At 46.8% G+C, this 25,474-nt stretch overlaps 1 protein-coding gene across 1 annotated transcript in view; it reads right to left on the bottom strand.

Annotated features, from left to right (window-relative positions):
- Positions 1 to 25,474, bottom strand: part of ANO2 (anoctamin 2) — a 341,667-nt gene that overhangs the window by 253,477 nt on the left and 62,716 nt on the right. Inside the window, exon 4 of the mRNA XM_058743946.1 lies at positions 5,511 to 5,609. Coding sequence (XP_058599929.1) covers positions 5,511 to 5,609 — 99 coding nt within the window. The remainder of the gene's footprint in view (positions 1 to 5,510; positions 5,610 to 25,474) is intronic.

The raw sequence follows: 25,474 nt of genomic DNA, 5'->3' as shown, positions 1-25,474 counted from the left end.
TCATTTCTACTGTCATCATTTCCCCTGCACTTCCTTACTGTCCCCCAATCACAGGGTTCTTTTCTATTTACCGTTTGTTAAAAAATGATCCCTTTGTATTTATGATTTTGCTTGTAACCCATCACAAATCCTGTTTTGCAAAATAGGGTAAGATATGAATCAACCCCAGGTTCAGGGGGGCAGAGCCAATAGTGAAACTCAAGTCTCCTTTTGCCACATCTGCTGTCTATCCCTGGAAATGGGCGCCTTCAAGACCTCCCTCCTGCACTGCGGGGCTGAGCAGTCTTCCTGCTGACTCTCCCAGGGACTGCACCACAGGTCTCACACATGCAACCATTATGTTTAGGGACACCCCAAGGAGCCATGCTCTAGGAAACAGAAATCCCCCAGCACACAGTGCAAAGGCCATCTGTTCCCGCCTCTCCCCAGACTCTATGTCTGGGCTTCTGGCTGCCGTCGCAGGTTTAAGGAACTAGGTCCAGTTTCCCCCAACGCTGCAGATGCTGGCTGTGAAGGGAAACAGCAGGAAAGAGTCGGCCGATTCATTGCCGACTGTGCCGCCCTATTCACATCACGTGTGAACAACAACGACAACAGTAAAAGTACCCGCTATCATGTGTTGTGTGTGCCTCTATGCTAGACATCCGATATCATCACCACTCCTTTCAACAACCTGCCACGACATTTATTACTCCTGTTTTGGAGATGAGGCTTGCTCTAAGCCTGCTTTCCTAAAAAGATACAACTTGCTGGAAGTTAACAGCATCTCCTTGCCTGCGAAGGACTCATAAGCTAAAGTCCTCATAGGCTTCAGGGAACAGCAAAAGTAGCCCCTGCAATATCAGTCTCTCTACTCGAAAACAGCTACATAAATTTTGACAGACTGGACAAAAGTGATTTTCACCCACCCCAGGCATATCACTTCTTCCAAATTTGGTGGATTCTGACTAGATTAATATGACCTCATGGACAAGAATGGACTCTGTTAACTCCCCCTTGTCTGTTTCAACCCTTGTCTCTGTTGCAGGAAGCACTTGGAGAGTCAGTGAACGTAAGGGGTAAAAGAGGGGGGAATGTTCGTTTATATGGACAAAAGGCGAATGAGGGAGAAACATAAATGTTGAGCGCAATCTAGAAGGCCCATTTTGGTAATGAGCAGAGGTGAGAAAGGCACCCGTTTCAAACCTTCCCAGGCTGCCCCGGGGCCAAAGGCCAGGCCTCCCCACCCCCTTCCTGTGCACGGAGGTTGAGTGTCCCTCACAAAATGCTGGCTCTTCTGTTGTTGTTCTTGGAAAACAAATGTTTCCTTCCAAGATCCCCCTCCTGGTTAATATCTGTGTTCAGGACTCTGAGTCCCTAGACGCGTTACTATGGATTTGTCCAGGTTTAGAGATCTTGATTTCGCGATTTCCTCCCCATCTTCCTGGTCTCTCCAGACCCTGCTGAGTTATGATACAAACCTCCACCGGCCCGGAGGATGCTCAACTGATCCCACACTGTGCCTCAGCCTTCCTCCACGTTCCCCCCACCACCAGGATGTGGCTCTCTGCAAACGTAGTTTATTCTCATCGTAGTCACTTCCCAAACCCACTAAAACAGGAGGAAAACGCCAGTGGCCCCCATGCTAACCTTGCACAGATTTCCCTGCCTCATCCTCCCTGTCCATGCCTCTGGGTATAGCCCCCACCTCCACCCCTGTGATCAGGTTCTGTCAGACTGATTTTGAAAAACATGCATCCTACCCTGCCTACCAAGTTATGCCTCCTCTCCTGCTTATGACATCCCCTGTGAGGTCAGCCACTGCATCCTATGACTACAAAGAAGATCAGGGCCATGTGGCTGGACCCACAGAAGGATGACACACAGTCCACCTGTGTCAAGTATGGGACCCAGAAACTTTGGGGAGAAGTTCCTTCTGTTATATCTGCAGCCTTCCAGGAGCCACCACCTGGCTTTGCTCTCCCCAGACTCCTTGCCCCATCGTATTTACATATAGATCTGTGCTGTGCTAATGAGTTGCCATTTGAGATAGTGTTTTACTCATGCTTTGATGTCTGCGTATGTTTATTCCTGATGAGCCCTTTGTAAACTCTCTGAGAGCATGGATTATTTCTGTGCCCTTCAGTGTCTCTCCAAAGACCCCCTACAGTGGGTCTTCCATCAGTGTTGGCCGCAGTGAAGCTGGCTGGGTCGGGGAAGGGCTAGGAATCGAGAATGCACATAAAAATATTTGAGCACACAGACACAATGATAAACTCCTACACTTCCATAGCACCAGTTAGGAGTTAGTCTTACAACACCCTTTTAAGAAAAAATAGGGCATGTACTATTATAGCCTATATCATAGATGAGGAAACTGGGGCTCTGGAAGACGAAGTGACATCCCCAGATCACACTGCAAATAAACATGGAACCAAGGCTAGAAGTCTGGTCTTCTAGACCCTACCACAGTGTCTACCATCCTCAGCCTCTAAAAGGAAAAGGAAGGGGGTGGGGACAGCCTGACTGTGCATCAATCAATGAATGGATACAGAAGATGTAGTATGTGTACACAGTGGAATCTTACTCAGCCATGAGAAAAAAAGAATTCCTGCCATTTGCAACATAGATGAACCTTGAGCACACCATGCTAAGTGCAATGAAAGCAGAGGGAAAAAAAACTGTACTATGTAATATCACTTATATGTGGAATCTAAGAAGCCAAACCTATAAAAACAGAGAGTAAAATGGTGGTTGCCAGGGAATGGGGTGGGGGGATAAAACAGCTGCTGTTTAAAGGGTACAAACCAGTAACAAGTAATAAATAAGCTATAGAGATTTAAGGCACAGTAGAGTGAATATAGACAACAACGTTGTACTACAACCAGAGACTAGAACTTAATTATTCCAACTGCCAAAAAGAAAGAATAATTATGTAACAGTGATACAGGTGCTAATTACCTCTACAATGGCAATCATATTACAGTATATAAATGTGTCCAATTTACATGTTGTATGCCTTATATTTACACAAGGTTATGTCAAATATATTTGATTTCTTTTAAAATGCAAAAAAAAAAAAAAAAAAAAGACAAAGAAGGAGGGAAACTCAGAGATGGCTGCACTGTAATATGTCCTTGCCCTAATCATTCCAACTACAAATTCAAGTGCAGGTACTACCCAAACTATAGATGGTAGTTCCAACAGGCTAAGCGTATGGGGACACATGACTCTGCAGGAAAATAGGTCATTTAAGCAGATCTATACTCTCAAAGGTATGAGCCTATGCAAGGACAAGCAGAGACCAGGGGCAGGCATTACTTGGGGGCTGAGTCTGGGAATGAGGAGGAGAGGAAGGTGGTAGAGAAACGAGAGGTATGGTAGGATGTCCCAAGAACAGAGAGGGAGGCAAGGAAAAGGCACCAGGAGAGAGGAAGGCAAGGAAAAGGCACCAGGAGAGAGAGGTACAAGGGAGAGGGAAGAAGGATGGCAAGGAGAGCAAAGAAGAGACAAAAAGGGGAAAGAAGAAGGATACACACTTCTTCTGTGTCTCTGGCTTCCCTGCTATTAGGAGCATCCTGGGAGATAGAAGCCATAGCATGGGCTTTGGAGTTTTGCTCACCTTCTTTCCAAGGATCAGCCAGCAGAGAGAAAGTTAGAAGCCAGAAGAAAGAGAAGTGAAACGGTTAGCCAGGTCGTGACACCACCAGAGGGAAGCAGAAGCCTCCATCCAAGACTGATACTTGAGGCATGTTGCCAGCAAACCAGGAAATCCTCTAATCATCTATGGAGGAGGAGTGGAGGTCCACAATAAAGATGGCGCCTGCGTTCGAGGACAATGGGATTAGGAGCAAGAGGTCCAAAACTAGGAGACAATGCAGCAGTGCAAATGAAGGGACAAAGGCCCTGGTATGGTCCTTGTGAAAACAAGACACTCAGGCAGGTGACCCCAAAACATTTACTTCTTTTGGCAGAATATCTGTAGCTGATATTCACGTCTGTTTGTTCATTGTTTGTCATGTGTCCACCTGCCACGAAGGTATCGTCTGTCTTAATAAACCTATAAAAACAGAACCCACAGACTTTACCCTCTTGAGTAGGGGATTCATGAGGGTAGCAAACATGTTGGTATTTGGTGAGTGAATTTTGATGGGGACGGTCGATCTATTGGTAGGGAAGACGGTATAAGCATAGACAATGACGTTGATCAAAATGGTGCTGCTGACTCTGAGGATAGTGATGAGAGTGAAGACGGTGATAAGGCAGGTGGTAACAGTGGCAGTGCAGAAAGCAACAGACATGGAGTTCTGTTCCTGATGGGGGTAGAAATTCTGGTGATGGTGGTCAGAATGAGGAAAATGATCTCTGCAAAGTTAGGTCACCACTTATGAAATACTTTGTGTGTGTGTGTGTGTGTGTGTGTGTGTGTGTGTGTGTGTGTGTGAGAGAGAGAGAGAGAGAGAGAGAGAGACAGGGAGACAGAGACAAAGAAACCGAGAAAGAGAAAGAGAGATATCATCTATAAATCACTCATTAGACTAGAGTAGCATGTGCCCCAGAACCCTTCCTAGAGAAACATCACAAGTGGCCAAAGTCAACAGCCACTGTTTTCTCCTAAAATGCCTAACAACAACAACAACAAAAAAAAGAATAGTAAATCTGTGGACACTTTTCCTTTCTCTTTGGAAATGTTCACTGGATTTTGTTATACATGGAGACGTTCACCTAGGAATTCCCTGGGGGAATTTTGAAATTATACATAAACTATACTAACTGAAAGGAACCTCAAAACTCATCTGAACTGTGTGGTTCTCAACCCAAATACACATCAGAACCTCCTGAGGATTTTTTTCTTCACAATATTGGTGCCAAAACCTCATTCCATACCAACAACCTGAATCAACATCCCAGAGTTGGGAGGCTGGCATGATATTCCAAAAACATTCCTCAGATGGTTTTCTTTTAATCAACTCTCCTGATTAAGAACCTTCTATTTTACAGAGGAGACCAGCAAAAGCCACCACACAATACTTAGTGGTAGAGCCACAACCAGAATAGGGATCTTTGCAGCAAGTTCGGAGCTATTCTCCCTGCATGCTGTCTACCCAGTCCGCATGGCTTGCTGTCTGCTCTCATTGCTACATCTGGTCTTAAAAAAAAAAAAAAAAAAAAAAAAAAAAAAAAAAAAAAAAAAAAAAATGCCTGGGAGTGTCAGGACCTCAAGAAGAGGGAGAGAGGAAGTATAACAGAGAAACCAAGAATCTGGACCAGAACAATGCCTGGCTTCCCATGAAGCACATCCCAGGGGGAGCTCCAAGGTGAAGGGACATCCCAAACCCAGCCCCTCTCTGCACCCCAACTTGCTTTCCCACCCCACCCACATCACTGCCCCATACTTAGGGTCCCTGGGGAGGCAAGAGCAATTGCAACTCCACAAACCCTCATCCCCCAAACCCTGGACTTGTTCCCACACTATTGCCAGCCAGCCCACCCTCCGGAGGCCCCCAAACCCAGAAGAAACATGCTCATACTTTCTTGGTGGGGACTTTGATCTTCAAGAACTCTGCCTCTCTGGCCAGCACCTGCCACGGGGCGTGTATCCGGACAAAGATGGATCCCTGGCTTTTACTCTGCAAGGTACAAAGGAAGAAGAAATGGAGACAGTTAGAAGGACATAGCTTAAATTCCTGTTTCCCTAGCTCTCCCAAACTAGAAGCCCCGACCTGGCATTTCTTCAGTTTCTGGTGTTTGTTCTCTTTAACAAAACACCAGGGTCCTGTCCCCTCCTGCCCTTATCTAGTCACCAGCTCTGTTCCAGAAGGGCCCTCATCAAAAACCACAGGGTAATGTTCCCAAAGTGTGGTCCCTGGAGGCTTGGTGGCTCCAGAAGAAAAGAAGAATTAAAACAAGTATGTTCCCAAGATTTGAAACATAAGCAATTACGATTTTTGCAAAAACCCTATTATAGTCTTCATAACAAGTAGGGAGTTTACCTTTGCTAGCATTCAGTGAACAGCCTGCAACTCACCCCATTCACATATTTGTGCTCTATCATGCTCGGTCATAGCCTCAAATGACAAAAGTGGCTCACCTAAGCCCCAAAGTAAGGATACAAATAATAATGTAAACAGGGGCGCCTGGGTGGCTCAGTTGGTTAAGCGTCTGACTTCGGCTTAGGTCATGATCTCACAGTTCATGGGTTCAAGTCCCGCATCAGGCTCTGTGCTGACAGCTCAGAGCCTGGAGCCTGCTTCGGATTCTGTGTCTCCCTTTCTCTCTGCCCCTTCCCAGCTCTCTCTCTCTCTCTCTCTCTCTCTCTCTCTCTCTCTCTCTCTCAAAAATAAATAAACATTAAAAAAATTTTAACAATAATTATAATGTAAACAGTACAATGTAAAATGACATCATCAACATAAACCATGAACAGGGCTCCAGTGTGAATGTGGAATATGAATCTATGACTCAGGACAAGGAATTCCATGAGTACATAGACTTCACCCAAAAAATATAAAGGAAAGGAAATGCAGTGATGAGCATCTGAAATTTAGGTCATATTGATTTAGTAATCCATTTGGCCCTGGCCACAGTATGTGTGATAAAAACTGGTCAGGGAGTCCCTGGGTGGCTCAGTTGGTAAAGCGTCCGACTCCAGCTCAGGTCATGATCTCACAGTTTGTGGGTTTGAGCCCCGCATCAGGCTCTATGCTGACAGTAAGAAGCCTGCTTGGGATTCTGTCTCTCCGTCTCCCTCTCCCTCTCCCTCCTTCTTCTTCTTCTTCTTCTCTCTCTCTCTCTCTCTCTCTCTCTCTCTCTCTCTCTCTCGTTCTGCCCCTCCCCTGCTAGCTCTCTCTTTCTCTCTTTCTCTCTCTCTCTCTCTCAATAATAAATAATAAACATTAAAAAATTTTTGGTCAAATTATGATGTCAAGCCATCAGTTTCTCCCCATCTTCAAATAAAACCTCAAATTTTTTTCAAAACAAACACAAAAAGAAAACAACTACCTCTGACCTTAATTCAATTAGTTTTGTCACTAAAGAATGAAAGGAACCAAAACAAGTCAGAAAAATGGGCAAAAGCCCCATTATTGGTGAGAAGCTTCTAAAACCACCTGCAGAGTTCATCACAAACGCGGTGTTTGCAGAGAAAGCAGAGCAAGCAGGCAGCACCATGCCTTCATTGGATGACTGTCGGAGATCACCTAAAACCCGTGCACCGTGGTGGGAAGATGCTGGTGTGCCGGCCAGCCTGCTACTGATGTCAGGGGGCAGCGTGGGAATCAGGTCCTAGTGAGTGTGCTCCACAGACAGACGTGCTTGTAGCTTCTTGACCCCCCCAGGCCCCCTGAGGCTTCTACTGAATTACGGTGTATTTTGTGAAGCAGGAAGCACGGAGACCAGTACCGAGAAGACACCAACTCTGCATGCGACAAAGGTATTCCCGCTCACGTAAAAGGTGTCCCCTTTGAAAATCATTCCCCAGCTTCATTCATAAAGACCAGCTGGTGTTCATCAATCCATTCTCTGGTCTTGGTTTTGTGCTGAAGATAACAGTGGAAGCCATTCACATCCAGCCTCTTACCATCGGCTTTTCCAGTGTGCTAGGCAGAGAAACAGGTAGCAAACCAGAAGACTGCTCTCCCCATTGAAGTATATGGACTACTGACGGTGCTCACAGGACAATGGAGAAGATAAAGAGACACTTTATGGTGTTCAGAATGCAAGTGAAGACTATCTCTATGATTCTGAAATGTGGGCGCACAATACATCCAGTAATTCACATACCCAGAACCTACTCCCCACTTCGAGGATGAAAGCTTATGATTTAAAAAAGGAGAAGAAGGAAGAAGAAATGAAGATTTTGTATGAAGACTGAACCATGGTATGAAAGTCTTGGAGGATCCAGAGTTTGCAAACACCTGAAAATAAGAGCCATGGCCATGATGCGTATATACTGAGTGCATATCATGCGCCAGCACAGAGCCAAACAGTCATGTGTTTTAGAACAAAGAAGATGTACGGCCACACCGTCAGGCAGGGACTATCACTGTCTCTCTTTTACAGTTGAGGAAATCAAGACAGGGAAAATTTAAATAATTTGTCCAAAGTTACACAGATAGTGTGACAAAAAGGTATTCGGATCAAAGCAGTCTATGCCCTACCTGATGACTTTCTTGGCCATGGAGGCAGACATAACACACTACTGGGCAAAGTGAACAGCCACCTCCAAGAGCTGTAGCAGAGCATAAAGACACACTTTTCAGACTAAAGTCAAATCAAAGGATGGATAAGGAGTATACAAGGCAGTCCTAAGATAAACACTCAACCTTCCGGCTTCCATGGATGACATAGTTCTGACCAAACACTGGCAGTGGCTTTCAGCAAGAAATCTCCTCAATTTCCATGTCTGTCTGTGGTTACACTATCCAGGAGTACTAGACAGAGTTATCAATCACTTGCTGCTACTTTGAACTGTAATTTAAGCTTTTCTAACTTAGTGAAAATGAAGGGTAAGAAAGGAAACCACCTGGGAAGCTGACCTGCACCCCCAGCTCTCCATCATGGCCCCAGAAAAGATGTTTGTGGTGAAAGGCAGTGAACAGTACCATCCTTCTTACTGAGATGAAATCATGACTATTATTGATTTTAATACATGATGTTTTGTCTTTATTTTTAAATTGCGATGAATGGTTTTTTGTTTTTGGTTTTTTGTTTTTTGTTTTTTTAGAGAGAGAAAGAGAGAGTGCAAGCAAACAGAGGGAGCAGAGAGAGAGACTCCTAAGCAGACTCCACACTCAGCACAGGGCCCAATGTGGGGCTCGATCCCACAACCCTGGGATCATGACCTGAGCCAAAATCAAGAGTCGGACGCTCAACGTATTGAGCCACCCAGGCGCTCCGGTGATGAATGCTTTTTTTGAAAGTTTGCATAGAATTGGTAGCTCAAGTGTGCACTGAAGTGGCTACAGATGTTCAAAGTTTGAGGAAGGAATGAGAAAGCAAGGGTCAAATCTCATGACCTTGGTGGCAGACTGCTAGCTGTCCCCTGAAAGCCATTATCATCTCCTTCATCCACTTTAAAACTAAGTGTATAGCCATCCAGAATCAAGTCTGTATCTCCCCTGCAGTTAGATGTAACCATAATACTAATCATGAAGCAGCTGCCGGCCACCCTCTTCAAAGACAGTGTGCAGGTTCATTGTCCTCCCTACCCTTGACCTGCTGCCTGGAACATGGAGACAAGCATCTCAGACCTTGAGGTCAAAGTCAAGGCCAGAAACAGCAAAGTATCAAGAGAAAAGCCGAGTCCTAACCTCTCAGAGTGTTGTAACTTCCCTGGCTGTCCCGGGGATTTTTACGTGAGACATAAAACTGTTGAGCCCTTATGATTTTAGAGGATCTATTAATTGCAGCCCAACCTGTTTGCTCATTGCCTCCAGCAAAGCATACTTCATTCTCCTCAACTGGAACTTGTTTTAAATGAAGATAAAGGCTGGTATGCAATCATGTGGTGCTAACATCCAGTCATGACCCTTTCAACCCAGGCAATACTGTTACCCTCTCCTAAAAAAGAAAATCACACAGGGTGCCTGGGTGGCTAGGTCAGTTAAGGGTCCGACTTCGGCTCAGGTCATGATCTCATCATGGTTTGTGAGTTCAAGCCCCTCATCGGGCTCTGTGCTGATAGCTCAGAGCCTGGAGCCTGCTTTGGATTCTGTCTCCCTCTTTCTCTGCCCCTCCCCCACTCACACTCGGTCTCTCTCTCAAAAATAAATGTTAAGAAAAAAATTTTTTTAATTAAAAAAAGAAGAAGAAGAAAAGAAAATCATGGGAGCTGATGTGAAACATTAGCTCATGTGACTGGCCATGTCTCCTGAAGAAAAACACATACTTGAAAATCCCTGAGCAGAACCATCCCCAAATGCAGAAGCTCTCTTTACTAACCCAGGAATCTAAAATTGGAGATAAATATAGATTGAGCTTTAAATTAAAAAAATGGTTCCCTTCTTCTCCAGGCTCAATTGACTTCCATTCTTCCCCGTATTTGAATTCTCTCAAGCACAGCAAGGGAGTGGAAAGAGCTTGGGCTTCAGATAAAAACAGATTAAGACTGGAATCCTGGATTTTATAGCTGGAGGACGTTGGACAAGGCACTGAACCAAAGGAGCCTCAGTTTCTTTATCTGAATAAGGATGAGAAATGTTGCAGGTCTGTTGTGAGGATTGAAGACAGTGTGTGAGGTCCCTGCCCCAGGGCCTGGCACACAGGCCATCTGAGACGTATCTATGGGCCATGACCATGGTGATTCCCTCCACCCAACTGAAATGACAGCTTTCTGACTGCAGGGACAGCATCTAATGCTTCTTTTGTGTTCCTCAAGCACTTCCCACAGGGCTGGACACATAGGAGATCCTCCCTGAATCTCTGCACTCAATAGAAAAACTCAGGGAAAACCAGTTCCTGTTCCATTAAAATTGTGACTAAGTAATCCTTGTTTACTGCCCTTGAACTTTTAAAATTATCTACAGGATTTTCAAAATGTCCCATGTGTCCTAAAGGAATTCACAGGTTGAAAATAGAGCACATCTCCAGACTTTGAGGACAATGTCGGAAAACATGACTCTCTGAAATCAACACAAAATTCAACATAAACAGTATATAAGAGCTTGCCTACCATGGCATATAACCCATCTCTGGAAGATATTTTATAAACATATCATCAATGCGACCAGAGGGACTCCCAAATCACATCAGGCAACCAAAATTCAAGTTCACGTAAAACAATCTACAACATGTAATTTGGTTCTGGTCATCAGACAAAGAAGAACCAGTGTCCAAAGACTTCTCTGAGCAAGCACAAGCACATCCATCTTGGGGACGCAACTATCCCAGAGGCAAGAAACGTGAAATATACAACAGAGCCATAAAATCTCTCCAGCTCAGCTGCAATGTCTTGTGCCACTCCTTTCACTATGGTTCTGTTTTCATAAAACCCTACAAATTCTGTCTGTCCAGCTCCCGGGTGAAGATGACTGTGTCTCCCTCTTTCTCTGGTCAAAGGAAATGAATAGTATATGTAGGGCTCAATACCATCCATACTTTCAGGCATCCACTGGGGGCTTTGGAAGGTAACCCCATGGATAAGGGGGCCTCCTGTACTCTTCAGTCATAACCTGACTTTTGGTTTTCTAGGTCTCTTTTAAGTTGTGCTGTCACTTGGTTTCCTAGACCTAGTCACCACTAACTACATTAATGGAGCACAGAGTTCACCAAGCGAAGCAGGTCCCCATCTCTAACCAGTGCCTTGCTTAATCGGCCAGTTTCCCACCCTCTCCCTCCTCCCTTCTTCTCTAAAGTTGCCTAGACAGCAGGCCCAATCAAATGCACCTTCTCTAAGGCACACAGTACCTCTGCCCTCTCCCTGGACTCCAGCCACATAGCCCTTCCCACTGTTCACCAACTGCTCTAGCCAGTGTCCCACTTCAGAACCTGCTTGTAAGCTATTTCCTCCTCTGCAAAGTCCTCCCCACCCTCAGACCTAGCCAACTCCTAACTGGTTCTCAGCTAAACATTCCTTCCTCCAGAAGACCTTTTCTGAACCCAGGATTATGCCTGGTCCCCCCTCTTGCCTGCATGGCTCCTGTCCTTGTCCTTCATAGCAATGGCCGACATTGCAATCACGGTGAGTAGGTGTTTAATGCTTGCCTTCCTGACAGACCTTAAGCTCTATGAAAACAAAGAATGTGTCTATCTTGTTGACTGCTTTGTCCTAAGCAGCCAACACAGTACTGACATATGGTAAACACTCACTAAATAAATATCTACTGTAACTTCAACATGCATAGATACCTAGTTCTGCTTAGATCTGTGATTAATTTTTTTAAAGAAGTTTACCTATTTATTTTGAGAGAGAAAGAGACAGAGAATCAACAGGGGAGGGGCAGGGAGAGAGATTGCGAGAGAGAGAATCCCAAGCAGACTCTGTGCTCCATGCACAGAGCCTTGATGCGGGGCTTGATCCCACAAACCATGAGATCACGAACTGAGCTGAAATCAAGAGTCGGAGGCTTAACTGACTGAGCCACCCAGGCGCCCCATCCTGTGATTAATTTCTAAAAATTGGCTACCACAGCCCAGAAAGTAACTGGTGACCTTTGGCCAACCACATTTAAATCTGGTTCTATTCTAAGAGAATAATTCAATTACCCTTAACTGTCATTTCTGAACTGTTTTCTCATGTTAACAACCCAAGTTATTCAAGATTCCACTTGACCAGGAAACTTATGAAGACCTTGCAGGAGGACCTCTCCATTCCTAACAGGAGCCCCCAGCCCTCACTGCATTTGCAGACCACTGCTTCCTTTCCTGGAGGCCTAACCCATCTGCACACATTCATCTGGTGCTCATAAAACACAATCTGAACTGAGCTGGGACCACATAATACCTGGAACCTCTCTACCTGATAGCATTAAAGGGTACTGTAGTATTAAGGAAAACAATCAGGGATACGTTGGAAAATAAAAGGGACATCAAATGTAAAAGTCTTTGGTATCTTTACTTGCCAAGTATCAGACTTCCATGGTACCATTCAACATTCTCAGCAGAGGATGCATCCAAAGCAGAGCCAGCTGATGGGCATGTGGTGAATTTCAGAAGAATGCGCTGATTTGGCCAAAGTACTCTGGAGATAAAGAGGCCTCCAAAGATAGCTAACGTATCTTTCTCAAGTAACAAATGAAGACCTAGAACTCAGGAGACTCCGCTGCTTGGACATGGACATACAGCCAGTTAGTAGCAAAGCCAGGAATGAAATCCAAGTCTCCTGACACCAAGGCTCCATCCCATAATCCCCGTGTGGGATGGCAGCACACGTCCCCAGGGGCTCCGATGTGTCTGAGGTCAATCCTGAGCCTCTCCCTTCACAAGAAATCGGGCAAATGAGGGATGGAGGAACAGCAGTGTTAGAGGAGGGAACTGTACCCCCAGCCACCTCCCTCCAGTGTTCCCACCACTGCTCAAGGCCCTTGGCAGGGACCAGAGACCGAGCACTCCTATTGAGATTATCCATATTGTTTATGTCTTGCTGTTGTTATCCAAAGATTGCATGTGGCTTTGCAAGACCACGTCTTCCCTCTAGAGAAACAAGAATGAATGGGAGGCAGCCCTAGCCAAACACTGGAAACCGATACTCCACAAGCCTCCTTCCCACGCAGTCCTGCCAAGCCACCTCAACGCTGACCCCAGACGCCTGAGTGTACTCTGGTCCCGAGCCCTGCTGTGAGCTGAGAACATCAGCTGCAGCACATCGTGGCCCATGAATGGGGCTGCCAGAGGAAGGGTGGGGAGATGAGCATGTAGACATGGAGAGGGACAAAGCAGGGACAGACTTATCTAAGATATCACCAACCTAGGCCATCTTGGATCAGCAGGGACCACAGGCATATGGTCCCACAGTGAGGGTGAGAGAAGCCCTCTGTGACTCCCACGTTCTCAAATCACCACAGCTGATGTGCATACACTAGAGGAGTTCTACCAGGTGGTGCTGAGACCGGGGCTGGGGCAGCCATCACCACAGACTAAAGAGGAGTGTGGAGAAGTGGCCCTGAGACTTTTGAAATGTGAGCAGGAAATGAGGGGGTCCTCACAACTGCTCCATCTGAGGAACACCACGGTCTACCTGTGTCACTGTTAAGACCAAAGTCTTCACTTGCCTTCAGCCATCCGGAACTTCCAACCTATGGTCAGGGAGTGGGCTCTGGCCTGACTTCCTGGAGACCCAGGGACTTAGAATTGAGCACAAGTAAGAATGTCCTGGCTGGAGGAGGAGAGACGAAAGCTTGCCTTTCTGAGAAGCCATGGATGAGAGCAAGGGAACCCTCTCTTGAACCCTAGCCTCTCCAGACCAAGGTGGGGATGGGTCAGTGATCAACAAAGGCAAAGGGTAGGACTGAATGCCCACCTAACCCTGTCCCAGAAACCCAAAATATACCTGTGGCATGTCCCCTCTTACAGAAAAGACTTCACATAGTCCCCAACCAAAGATTCAGGACAACCTAGCCAGGGTCCTATGGAAATTACAATTCAGCCAATCTTGTCCTTTATTGAAAGCAGCCATCCCCAAAGTTCCTGGAAGGGGAAGAGACACTCTATGCCAGGAAGATCTCTAGGGTCAGCTACCAAAATGGACAGGTGCCCAGAAGCGATTATCTCTGGACCCATACTGTAGTGTCTACTGTGTGTATCACCTATTACTGCACTCCAGACAGGAGCCCTCTAGAAAACCTCTGCTCAAAGCCCAGGTGAAGATGAAGCAGTGAGAGGGAACCTAGGAGAGCCAAGGAGTCAGACCCTCTTACACACCAAGGGCTGAGAGAACCTGTTCTCCCACCAACCCCTGAGTAGAGGCCCCCAAGGGCAATACAGCACCCTGGAAGGAGTATCACATGAATAGAGTGCGAATAAGTGTTCTCTGGGTCTCATTCTACTTCAAAAATACTGCAGAAGAAATGGGGGGAAATCTTCACCATACATGACACGACATGGGAAGGCTGTGGGTACTTGGGCCTGAGGACCCAGTCCTGGAGCTTGGCTCTGTCACACCAGCTGCGCCATTTATGACAAGTCACCAAAGCTCTTTTTTTTTTTTTTTTTGAGTTTATTTATTTTGAGAGAGAGAGTGAGAGAGAGAGAGCACACACATGTACATGTGAGATGTAGGGGCAGAGAGAGAGGGAGAGAGAGAGAATCCCAAGCAGACTCCACACTAGTGAGGGGCCTGACATGGAGCTCGATCTCACGAACCATAAGATCATGACCTGAACTGAAACCAAGAGTCGGATGCTTAACCAACTGGGCCACCCAGGGGCCCCATCACCAAAGCTCTTGAAACTCAGAGACAATGTTAAAATAATTGTAAAAATTAATAATAATACTACCTGGAGGAGAAAAGGATGAACTATACAATGACACACGTAGAATCTTCTGCGGAGTAGATAGGTTTGTTACCTCAATTCTGATGATGGCTTCACAGGTGTGTACACATATCAGAACTCAATAGATTTGATGCTTTAAATATCTGTGGTTTATCACAGGTCAGTTGCCATGTATAAAGTAACAAGCTAAACAGAATCCATCAGCCAGGGACCAAATTTCTACAAAAATAGAGGACAAAAATGCATCAGCCCTTAAGATGCTGGCAGAAAGGACAGGGCCTCTTGCAAAAACTAAGGAAGACTGGCAGGGTTGGGGGTGGGGCTGATGACCAGGTTGCAGGGACACATGGCCAGCCCCAGACAGAGGGGGAAAGGTCACAGATAAACCATAAGGAAAGACCGGACAAAAATGCTGCCCTTTCCTATTCGTCACAGTGAAACTATTTTGGACAGTCGACATCCCGCAAGTGGAATCAGATGCTGCAGAAGGCTAGCTCTCAGCGGTGTGTGGGCTTCCCACTCACCCCCAGCAGGACGCTGAGAGCATTTCAGTGCCCAGAGGAAGGAAGAGCAGATGCACAGAGGTGGGCAACAGGGCCCCCCGTTGGGTGGCCGATACATACTCAGACCGGGGATGATCAATAGGTCCTGGGTGGGCTGGCACAGTCCCAGTTTACTTCTCTTGCCTCATCATCCCATACTATACAGCACTGTAGCATTATCAAAAATGCTCCAGATCGGACAGTAAATCCTGGGGTCACCCTGTGATCAGCAACAAGCACCACTAAATTCAACAGCCATCAGACCTTTGGGCAGCAGTGCCCAGGATCTCCTTCCTGACCTTCCTTCCTTTGACCCTGTGATAAATGTCCCACTCAGAGAGAAGTATTTCCAGGCATTTAAAAGCCCACTGTATTACCTCTGAAAGTACCCTATCATTAATATCCCTCCTAACTCAAAACTTATGTGATTCTTTGATTTTGATGCTTTTCTTCCTCCCTGAAGACACTTCTATAAAACATTCAAGCTATCATTAATTAACTCCTCTCCGTCCCAAAGATGTGCCCTTGTCTTCTCTTAGCAGTGACTCACCTCTCCCCTAAGGAACAGCTCCACTATTTTCTGTGATTCAATCATCTCAACATAGTTCAATTGAACAAGTATTTATTGGACAACAACCGTGTGCTCTGCAATGTGCTAAGAATTAAGGGCATACAGAAGAAATATAAGCTATCATGCCATCACACGGCTTTCAGACTCTTTGGAAACCAGATGAACGATATCTAACACATAAAACAGATGAATAACATCATAACTAGGCAGTAATTAATGTCCAAATAGACAGGACAACTAGTGAATGTTCACTTGATTCTTGCTTCCCTTTCACTCATCAGTAATGCCAGACTTCTGCTCTGAAAGCAATTCTCCTGGATCTCAGCCTATGTTTTCAGTGACCTGATCCTATCACCAACTCCAGGGATGAGCCCAATTAGCCTGAGCCAATCAGCATATCCCTCCCCTAGGCCAAAACAATTGGTTCTGGAATATGTTTGTAATGCAGTCAGAACCAATACGATGTGAGGAAATGTTGGCCAGGGGTTCTGGAGAAAGCAGCTTTCTCTTTCTGGCACAAAACTCTGGGGAGAATAGTGGAAATCAATTTGCTCCATAAGGGGAAGACTGGGTCAGCCAAGGGACCACTGAGTAAACAGAAGACGAAGTAGAACCTGCAGAAGGTTAAGCAGAGAGATGGAGAAGTAGGGAGTCCTTGGGGACATCATCTGAGCTGTCAGATCAAGCTTCACCAAATTCACTTATGAGCTTTCCGATTACATGAGCTCATCAATTCCCTTTGTTGTTTAAGCCAGTTTGAGTCCGGTTTTCTGTCAGTGCAACCAAGAGTTCTCACTGCTGTGAGAAACCAGTGAAAGAGCTGCGTCTGGGCTAGAGGAGCCAGAGAGGATGCCTTGGAGAACAGGGAGCTTGAGTCATACTGTGAACACGGTATGATGGGATTTACATATGCGAACCGTTCTGGGTGGCACAGAAGAGAAGAGACAGGCAGACAAAGGTACAAGGAGGAATGTGTGCAGTGTGTGGAGACCAGCCTGCCTACAGTGGGGTGGAAGCTAGGGAGCCAGAGGGCTGAGCTGTGGGCTGTGCTGGCCACACTGCTCACTATGTTACTGCTGCCCGTGAACCTAATGACAGCGACCTGGACGGATCAACCCTGTACGGTCACCTAGATTCATTATATCTTCAACAGGAGAGAGAAGAGTAAGCGTCCCGCTTTTCAGGGAACCCTGAGAAAATGCCTTCCTCCTTTCTCCAGTGGCGCTCAAGTTGGGAATTTCTTCCTATTCTCCAGTGGGCCCAAAAAATACAATAGGTGGGCAGTGACTGCCCATCTGCTCTGCAGTTGGTCTAGACTCTGGTCAATAGAATAAAGGAACAAGCCTCCTTTGTGCCACTGTGATCTTCTGCAGGTCAGGGGAAGCAGGCTTCGTAAAGGCAGGGCTCTGGCTTTATTCTAGGGGCCATTCATCCTTCATAACAGAGATCTTATATAGGAGGCAGGGTAGACTTTGAACATGTACAAAGAAGCTGTAAAACCTTCCACAACACTAGTTTATGCTTTATTCGGGTAAAGAACCCTTTCTTCAAATATTTCAAAGGACTACCCTGGTTGAGCTGCGGAGGACCAGAACATCACCTGCTCAGCCATCTTTGGCCCTGATATAGTCTCTGTGCCACCTTTATGCAAACCACAAGAGGTGTACATTCCCCTTGGAAATGGGTGAAAGCTTCTGATTGTCACACTGACTAGGGAGCGCCACTGTCATTTAGTAGATGGAAGAATAGATGCCAAATATGCTTCAATGTTTTAGAAAGCCCCGCATGAGAAAAATTCTCTTTCCTGAAATAAACAGTGCTCTGTCAAGAACCACAACCCTAGAGCTCAAGGACCTGTAGTCGAAAACCAGCATGCTGCCGGCAGATTGATCAGACCAGACACAGAAGCGGGCGTTAGCAAATTATCGCACCAGTTGCCTGCCCCCACCCCACCAGACCCAGACTTAAGACATATTAAGGTAGAGCTTAATGAAATTAATTTATGAATAAAGGCTATTAAATTAACCAAGATCTAGATCTTGGATCTGATACTGAGGAGCTGATGAGGGACACTCAGGAAACGACCCATCATGGTGATGATTAAGAACAGAGGAGTTGACTATTTTGTGGGCTTCAAAAAATACTCAGAACCAGCCCGTCTGCTAAGAATGCTACGAAAATAGGGGCGCCTGGGTGGCGCAGTCGGTTAAGCGTCCGACTTCAGCCAGGTCACGATCTCGCGGTCCGTGAGTTCGAGCCCCGCGTCAGGCTCTGGGCTGATGGCTCGGAGCCTGGAGCCTGTTTCCAATTCTGTGTCTCCCTCTCTCTCTGCCCCTCCCCCGTTCATGCTCTGTCTCTCTCTGTCCCAAAAATAAATAAAAAAAAAAAAAAAAAAAAAAAAAAAACGTTGAAAAAAAAGAATGCTACGAAAATAATCCATTAGCCTAGAGTGGTCTGGGGGCCAGAGGATGAAGTAGATGGGGTCTCTGGGAAGCAGGGTACATTTAAGGAAGAGTCCAGAGAGACTCTGCCTACATCCCAGATCTTTCATATGCCCCTGTGTGATGATGGATATGGTAATGTAGTTTCTCTGAGACATGCTTCTCTTGTTGGTAAAACAGAAAAATGATCATCCGAAGCAGCAGCGCCCTCACGGAGCTCCTGTGAAGACTAGCAATGACACAAGAAAGGTACCTCTCATGACACCTGGCACATAACACCAACAGCAATTGAATTTTGCAGATGGTGTCTTTAGGCCAGAGGAATTTGAATTGAGGGGGTTTGTGCAATCCGGTTTCCAGCATCCTCCCTCTTTTCCCAGAAAAACCTGGCTCCTGGTTCCTAGGGCATTTTTTCCCCTATATGAAGCAAGAGACCAGTTTGGAACATGTACCCTCCATGCAGCCAAAACAGGCTTTTCCACAGCCGTGGGAGCACACTGCCGTGGGGCTGGCCCTGCCTGAGACCACCCATCCCTCCCTGTGGCCTCCAGTTGGGAAGAAAAGGGGTCATCAGCCATGCTAATTAAATCTACAGATGATAACAAACTGGGCGGAGCTGCAAACAGCACCAGAGAGGATGGGGAAATAAATGAGAAGGGACTTGGGGAGTTTAGAAAATATGGGACAGGAAATAACAAAATGAGATTCAATGCAGAAGAATGTGAATAACTAACTGGGGGGAATAATCAGAAACATAGACACTGGTGGGGGGAGGGCTGGGAAAAGGCTGGGAGATGAGGAGTTAGGCAGGTGACAGGTGGCAAGTGGGAGAATGGGTAGCAAGAGGTGAGCGACAAGGAAGGGATGGAAGCCTAGTGGTGAGGCCACACGGATAAGGGGCTGGTGTCAGCTGAGCCGGTGCCCCAGCTCCCACCGGGCTGGGCGATGCAGCATTCTCCAAGGCTCACTTTCAAAGGCAGTCCTCCATGCAAGCTGCAACTCAAGTCACACCTGCTCCAAGAAGCACTTCCGGACTCTTAAAGCAAGGGACACTGGTCTCCTCACATGTCACTCATCTGTGACATGCATCACCATGTCTGACTGTAGGCATCTCTGACTTCCTTGCCTCCAGGGCGACAAAGACCCAACTCTGGAGCTCACTGGCTCCTCCTGAAGCCATGTGCTAAGCCACTAAGCCCATAGTAGGTTTGCAACAAAAAGGGGGAGGAGGCAGTGACATCATCTCAACACAACAAAGGGAAGAATTTCTCTCCTCTTCATGGGTCAAGATGATTTCTGAGGCTTCTCTGTCTTTATCCCTATCCTGGTGCAAGTAGCCTAGATCATGGTGTCCCGGAATCAAACACGTGTTGTCTGTTTAGCCCTTTTTCAGGCCAGAACACAAACCAGAGGTCACTCAGGGTCCAGGGAAAAGAGGACGAATAATGGGTTTGGGGAACACGATGAAGCATACACTCCAGCCTCGGCTGACAATTGATGATGACTCTTCTGATTTGGCTGTGATGCAGGCCGTGGCTTCGTAAAACTACAGGGGTTTCCCTGAGGCACTTGCCTCCTTTACGCAGAAGCTTCCATGCTCAACAGCAATTGGGAGAACAACATGTAACTCATTCTCTGGGAACCTAAGTGAGGCTCTGCAGAGAAGTCATCGCTGCTGGGGGCCACTGTCAAGTCAAGCTCTTAGAAGAAAGGCAGGAGTCCCTCATTAAATCCAAGAACACCACTGTTCTCACTAAACATGTGTGTTTCAAGGGATAAAAGGAGCAAACACCAAAAATTTACTTTGAAGCTAAGCTTACTCTGGCATCAGGGACAACTGGAGGGGAAAGTCAAGAACCAAACATGCAAAAAATCTGCCTCTGAGAAGCTGGGGGACGGGAGTATTTTTAGAGCATCTTCTCGGCATAGCAGGTTTACCATATCCCAACCCAGCAGGATCCTCCACTATTGCGAGGTCTCTGCGGAAAGCAAGCCCCCCCGTCTTTCCTGCTCTCCCGGACCCACGCTATTCCAGCACCACTTCCCCCCGAGGACGAGCAGTGGGAGAGACTAGGCATGAGCTGATGACACAGAGCTCCAGGTCCTGGTGCCAGCTGTGCACTTGTACCTTAGGGACGTCACACCCGAGCCTCTCTGGGCCTCTGCTTTCTGCTTACCTGTACAACAATAAGGTTGAACTCAGAAGGTTCCCTTGCACTGACAGATCTTTGACTCCATGAAAGGTGGGAGTTTTCTTAGCAATTCATCCTGAAGCACGGGCCTTTCAGTCATTCTACCGCAAAAGTAAGTTGATGGGCTGCAAAGCCCCCCATCCTCCCAGGGGTAAACTAGAGTACAGAGTCACAAAAACTACTACCGCCTAAACAGAATATTTCTTCTGTCTTCTTTCCCCAAGGCTCCCAACCCTATTCTCATATTCCAAAACTTGAAAGGGTCAAAGGTCCAACTCGGGAGAAGGCACCTCTCTGCTGGAAGAAAAATACAGCAGACATCAGCCAGCAAGAGTACTTACCAAACGTTAGTACTTACCCTAACCAAGTCGGCCCTGTACAGTTGTAAAGGCCATGTAATGCACAAAAATGTCACATTACTAGGGGGTCCTAACCATAGAGAAGTTATCTTAGAGTTGACAGTTTTCTGACACATGGCAGTAAAGTGTCTTGATCTAACAAAATCATGTTAAAACAATTTTTTTTATTTTTTAAATTTTTTTAATGTTTACCTAGTTTTGAGAGAGAGAGAGAGAGAGAGAGAGAATGCAAGCACAAGCAGGGAAGAGGCAGAAAGAGAGAGAGGGAGACACAGAATCCAAAGCAGGCTCCAGGCTCTCAGCTGTCAGCACAAAGCCCAAAGCAGGGCTCCAACTCACGAACCATGTGATCATGGCCTGAGTCAAAGTCAGACACTTAACCTATTCAGCCACCCAGGCGCCCCTTAAAACAATTTTTACAAGAATGGAAGCAAGGCATCTTGAGGAAGGGAGACCTTTTTCTAATTGGCACAAAGATATCATATGGACTAGCTGTGGCCCCCGTCTTAACCCTGGATGTTGACCCACAGGAAAACAACCAGAGAGGGGACAGGAGAGCTCAGTGTCCCTTCCAGTGCCCCAAAGCAAAACCTGCTCTCAAGAATCAATAATCTGGAAAAGTCTTCACAAGTTGTAAATGACCGGTAGGTCAAAGCAGAACACCTCCTGTGAATGAATATATATATATATATATATATATATATATATATATATATATATATATTAAAGGATCAAGCAAGGCAATAATTTCTTAAAGACTGGGTGCATGCCTTCCCCCATCAAGTCCCAAGGCACCCAACACAATGCTTATAGCAAAGTAAGCACCCCAACAGCTCACTGGAATGAAGGGAACCAATGGAGGAATGGAGAACCTACTAGTGGGTAATCAAAGAATCCAGGACTCCTATGTCCTAGCCTACAAAGAAACCATGGCTGGGTAGGAAGCCCAACACACTCCACTTCAAGTCCCTTCAATAAGTCCTGCACACAGGACATGCTCAGGGAGCTTCATGGGCGTCTCTGAAACCAGAGAAAGTTAGAGATACACAATCTTCTAAGTTCATTTTATTCATCCCTGCAACCAAGAGAATCAGAGAAGCAGTCCAGAAAATAGTCTCAGGATGTCCATCAGCCTTAACAAGGTTCAGGTAAATGAGACAGGAATAAAATACGTCTGCTGTCCTCCCTCTCCTGATACCCAGCTGTTTCAGAGTGCTCTCCATTGGACCCTCCACCTGCCTCTGTCTTGCTCTGAAGGGTCTGTGCCTTGAGCATTCCCTCATCCTGGCTCACCTGCCACTTAACCCACATCCTGTCCAGCTAAGGGAGGCCCTGGATGTCCTGAAGGAGCTCACAGTCTAACCCCGGATTCCCATGCTGTGAGATTACCAAGAGACTGATGTGTCAGTCTATGACAAGGCAACCCCCAGAGGCACTAAAGCCTGGGGTAGACCTGCTCCCACAATGCTGAACTGTGACAGGGGCTTGAACACCTTCTGCTACCAGTGACTCACAGCAGGCATGAAGGCCCATGGGGAGGCTGATGAGGGAGAAGACAAAAGTCCAGGGGTATCTCTAAAGAGGCTCAAAAATCATGCCACCTAGTTGATGGTTACACAGTTCTGTGAATATACTAAAAATGACTGGGGAAGCTTTTAGGGTATTAGAATTCCATTTCCATTTTTTTCAAATCATGCTACCTAGACCTCCACTTCTGCCCACAAAGAGGACCAGCCCTGTTAGGACTCTGGAAGAGCCTCCTGGATAGTGCTTCCCCAAGAAAAGGATGTGCCCATGGTCCTGGGAGAAGACAGGAAAAGAAATGGGTCCAGAATCTGATGGCCCTACTATTCCTTCAGTATGACTTTGGTGGTGATCTAACTACTCTGATCCCTGGCCCACAGAGTGGAAGAAATGGCAACCTTCACAAGACTGCTATGAGGAGCCGGTGTGAAGAAGTGTGGGAGACACCGTCTACGGGCATACGCATGGCAGGTACACATCTTTGTATTTCCTTTGGTGATAGGAACCACTGCACTTGGGCCTTTTCTTTTTCTCAATATTTGGTAACCTGGGCAGGTCAGCAAGGCTAGTATATGTGACCAACTTCTATACTGCTGTAAATAAAAAAGACAGGGGGTGAGGACTGGGGAGGTTACAGGTCCTGCCAGGGTCGGAACTGTAATTTTTGCTCGAAAGTGCTGAAAGCAGTTTTCTTTGTCTCTCTCATGATACCTGGTGTCCCTGGGCTCCTGAATTCTGGCCTGTGTCCTCTGGCTCTATCACTGAGCTGCCCAAGCCTCTGACTGTGGACAACTTTTACGTTGCTGTACAGATGACAAATCTGGGACTGCGTGGGCAAACACTGGCCAAGTCATTTTGCACCGCATGGCTGTTGCATTCCCCTCCCCATCCATGCCCCTGACCTGTCTCTGACTCACTGGAGGGACCATGGCTGGCACCCGTCCAGCACGCTGGGGGGAAGCCAAGGGGAGTCTGCTCAAAGACTCAAAGAGGCTGGGAAGAGCAGGTCCTAGCAATGAGGGATGGGCCGAGCTGGAGCATCATCTCTGGCTGCTCTTCTAGCCATTCCGTCAACACATCGGGACAAATGAGGTGTTTCTGTCAATCACCGAAGATGCATGGCATCCCAACTGAATCCTCCCTGAGCTGATGCGGCTGCTTGGGAGACATTCAGCATCTAAAGAAGCTCCTTGTCCAGGCACGGTGAAGTGTTCTAGAGGAAAGGCTCTGCAGGTGGCCAGAGCATATGTGACAATCTGCATGGGGAGCTGTAAAGCGTATCAGGGCTCAGTGACAGCCTCACAGCCTTCTTGAGGGGCCTCTCAGCCCCGGGGACACCAGCTATGGCCGTGAAGCAGTAACATGGCCCTACTCCCACCCCGACCGAGGGATACCCACAGAAGCCCAGACTTCACACCCACACGTGGGAAGATGGGAATAAAGTCCTCAAGGCTCACTTCTTCCACACACAGCCATGGAGACCCCAGTCTGAACAAGGAGGGGCTCACAGACAGAAGCCCTACCCAGACCCTGCCCTCAAGTAGCATACAGACTAGGGAACCCTCCAAGAGGCTAGAAAAAAGGCCTGAAAGTCTAAGGGCTGAAGAAAAGTCAAGAGAGAGGGACAGCTAGGAGGAGTCTGGGCTTCCCAGTCCTTTCTCCTAAAGAGCCTTATTCAGTCAGTGTCCCGGGGCTCAGGTCACAAATGGCAGAGAGAAAAGAGGCTTCCACCTGACCTGCCATTCACCAGCTGGGTAAGCTTGGACTAGACACCTCAATCCCCTTCCCTTCCCTTCACTTGTGCAATGAATGGTGGAGGCAGACCTGTGAGGACCCTTGCAGCTCCAGGGCTATGTGCTTCTTCGATGCTTTACACTGAGTCACTTTTATTACCACAGCATGGCCTGTAGTCCATGCAATCCTCTGTGGTCACAGCCTCCTGTCCTTGCTTAGCCCCCAGCTTTGGCCTCTCCTTGACCCTGGCTTCTGTGTGCACCTGTAAAAGTGTACCTGTGGGCACACAGCTCCCTCCCAACCCTTCATGCCTCCTGCCCGCCTGCCCTGTTTTCTGACTTTATACCTCCCTGTCAAAACCTCAATCGTGGCTCCAAAGTTCTCCCCCAGCCAGCTCCTCAGGTCACCTTTCCCTGACTGTGTTTGTAGCTGCACAAACAAAACTTCGGAAAGCCCCTAAGAATAGGGTCCATGTCTATTTTCTATTCAGAACTCTCACCTGCTGAGCCATCATCTAGGTCAGGGGGCAGCAAGCTTTTCCTATAAAAGGGCAAACACTCAATATTTCAAAGTTTCGCAGGCCCCATTGTCTCTGTCACAACTACTCAACTCTGCTGATGTGCAAAAGCAGTCATAGTCAATACATAAATAAGTGACCGCAGCTGAATTTCAGTACAATCTTATTCACAAAAATAGGTGGTAAGCTGGATTTGGTCTGCATGCCACAGTTTGCCAACGATTAATCTAGGGCAGGTCTCACTGATAGACACACCTCCGCTTGGCCCTTCTCTCAACACTGTGATTGTCTATTCAAAGCTGGCACTATGGGTTTTTTTTGATGTTTATGTATTTTGAGAGGAGGAGTGTGAGCCCATGCACATGCGCAGGGGAGGGGCAGAGAGAGAGAGAGAGAGAGAGAGAGAGAGAGAGAGAGAGAGAGAGAGAGAGAGAGAGAAGCAGTGCAGAGCCCAACACAGGGCTCTATCTCACAAACCATGAGATCATGACCTGAGCTGAAATCAAGAGTGGGACGCCCAACCTACAGAGCCACCCAGGCGCCCCAAGCTTTTCGTCTTTTAACTGCTGGATCCCAGTCTAATACTGTGCCTCATATATACTATATATGTATATCCAATAAATGTCCTATTATCTCCCTGATATAATGGCACATGTTTCACATCTCATGACCTAGGGAGATCATC

Source organism: Neofelis nebulosa, chromosome 8 (assembly GCF_028018385.1).
Source record: "Neofelis nebulosa isolate mNeoNeb1 chromosome 8, mNeoNeb1.pri, whole genome shotgun sequence".
NCBI lineage: Eukaryota > Metazoa > Chordata > Mammalia > Carnivora > Felidae > Neofelis > Neofelis nebulosa.
Note: the sequence above shows the minus strand (reverse complement) of the source record. Positions and strands in the feature narration are given on the sequence as shown.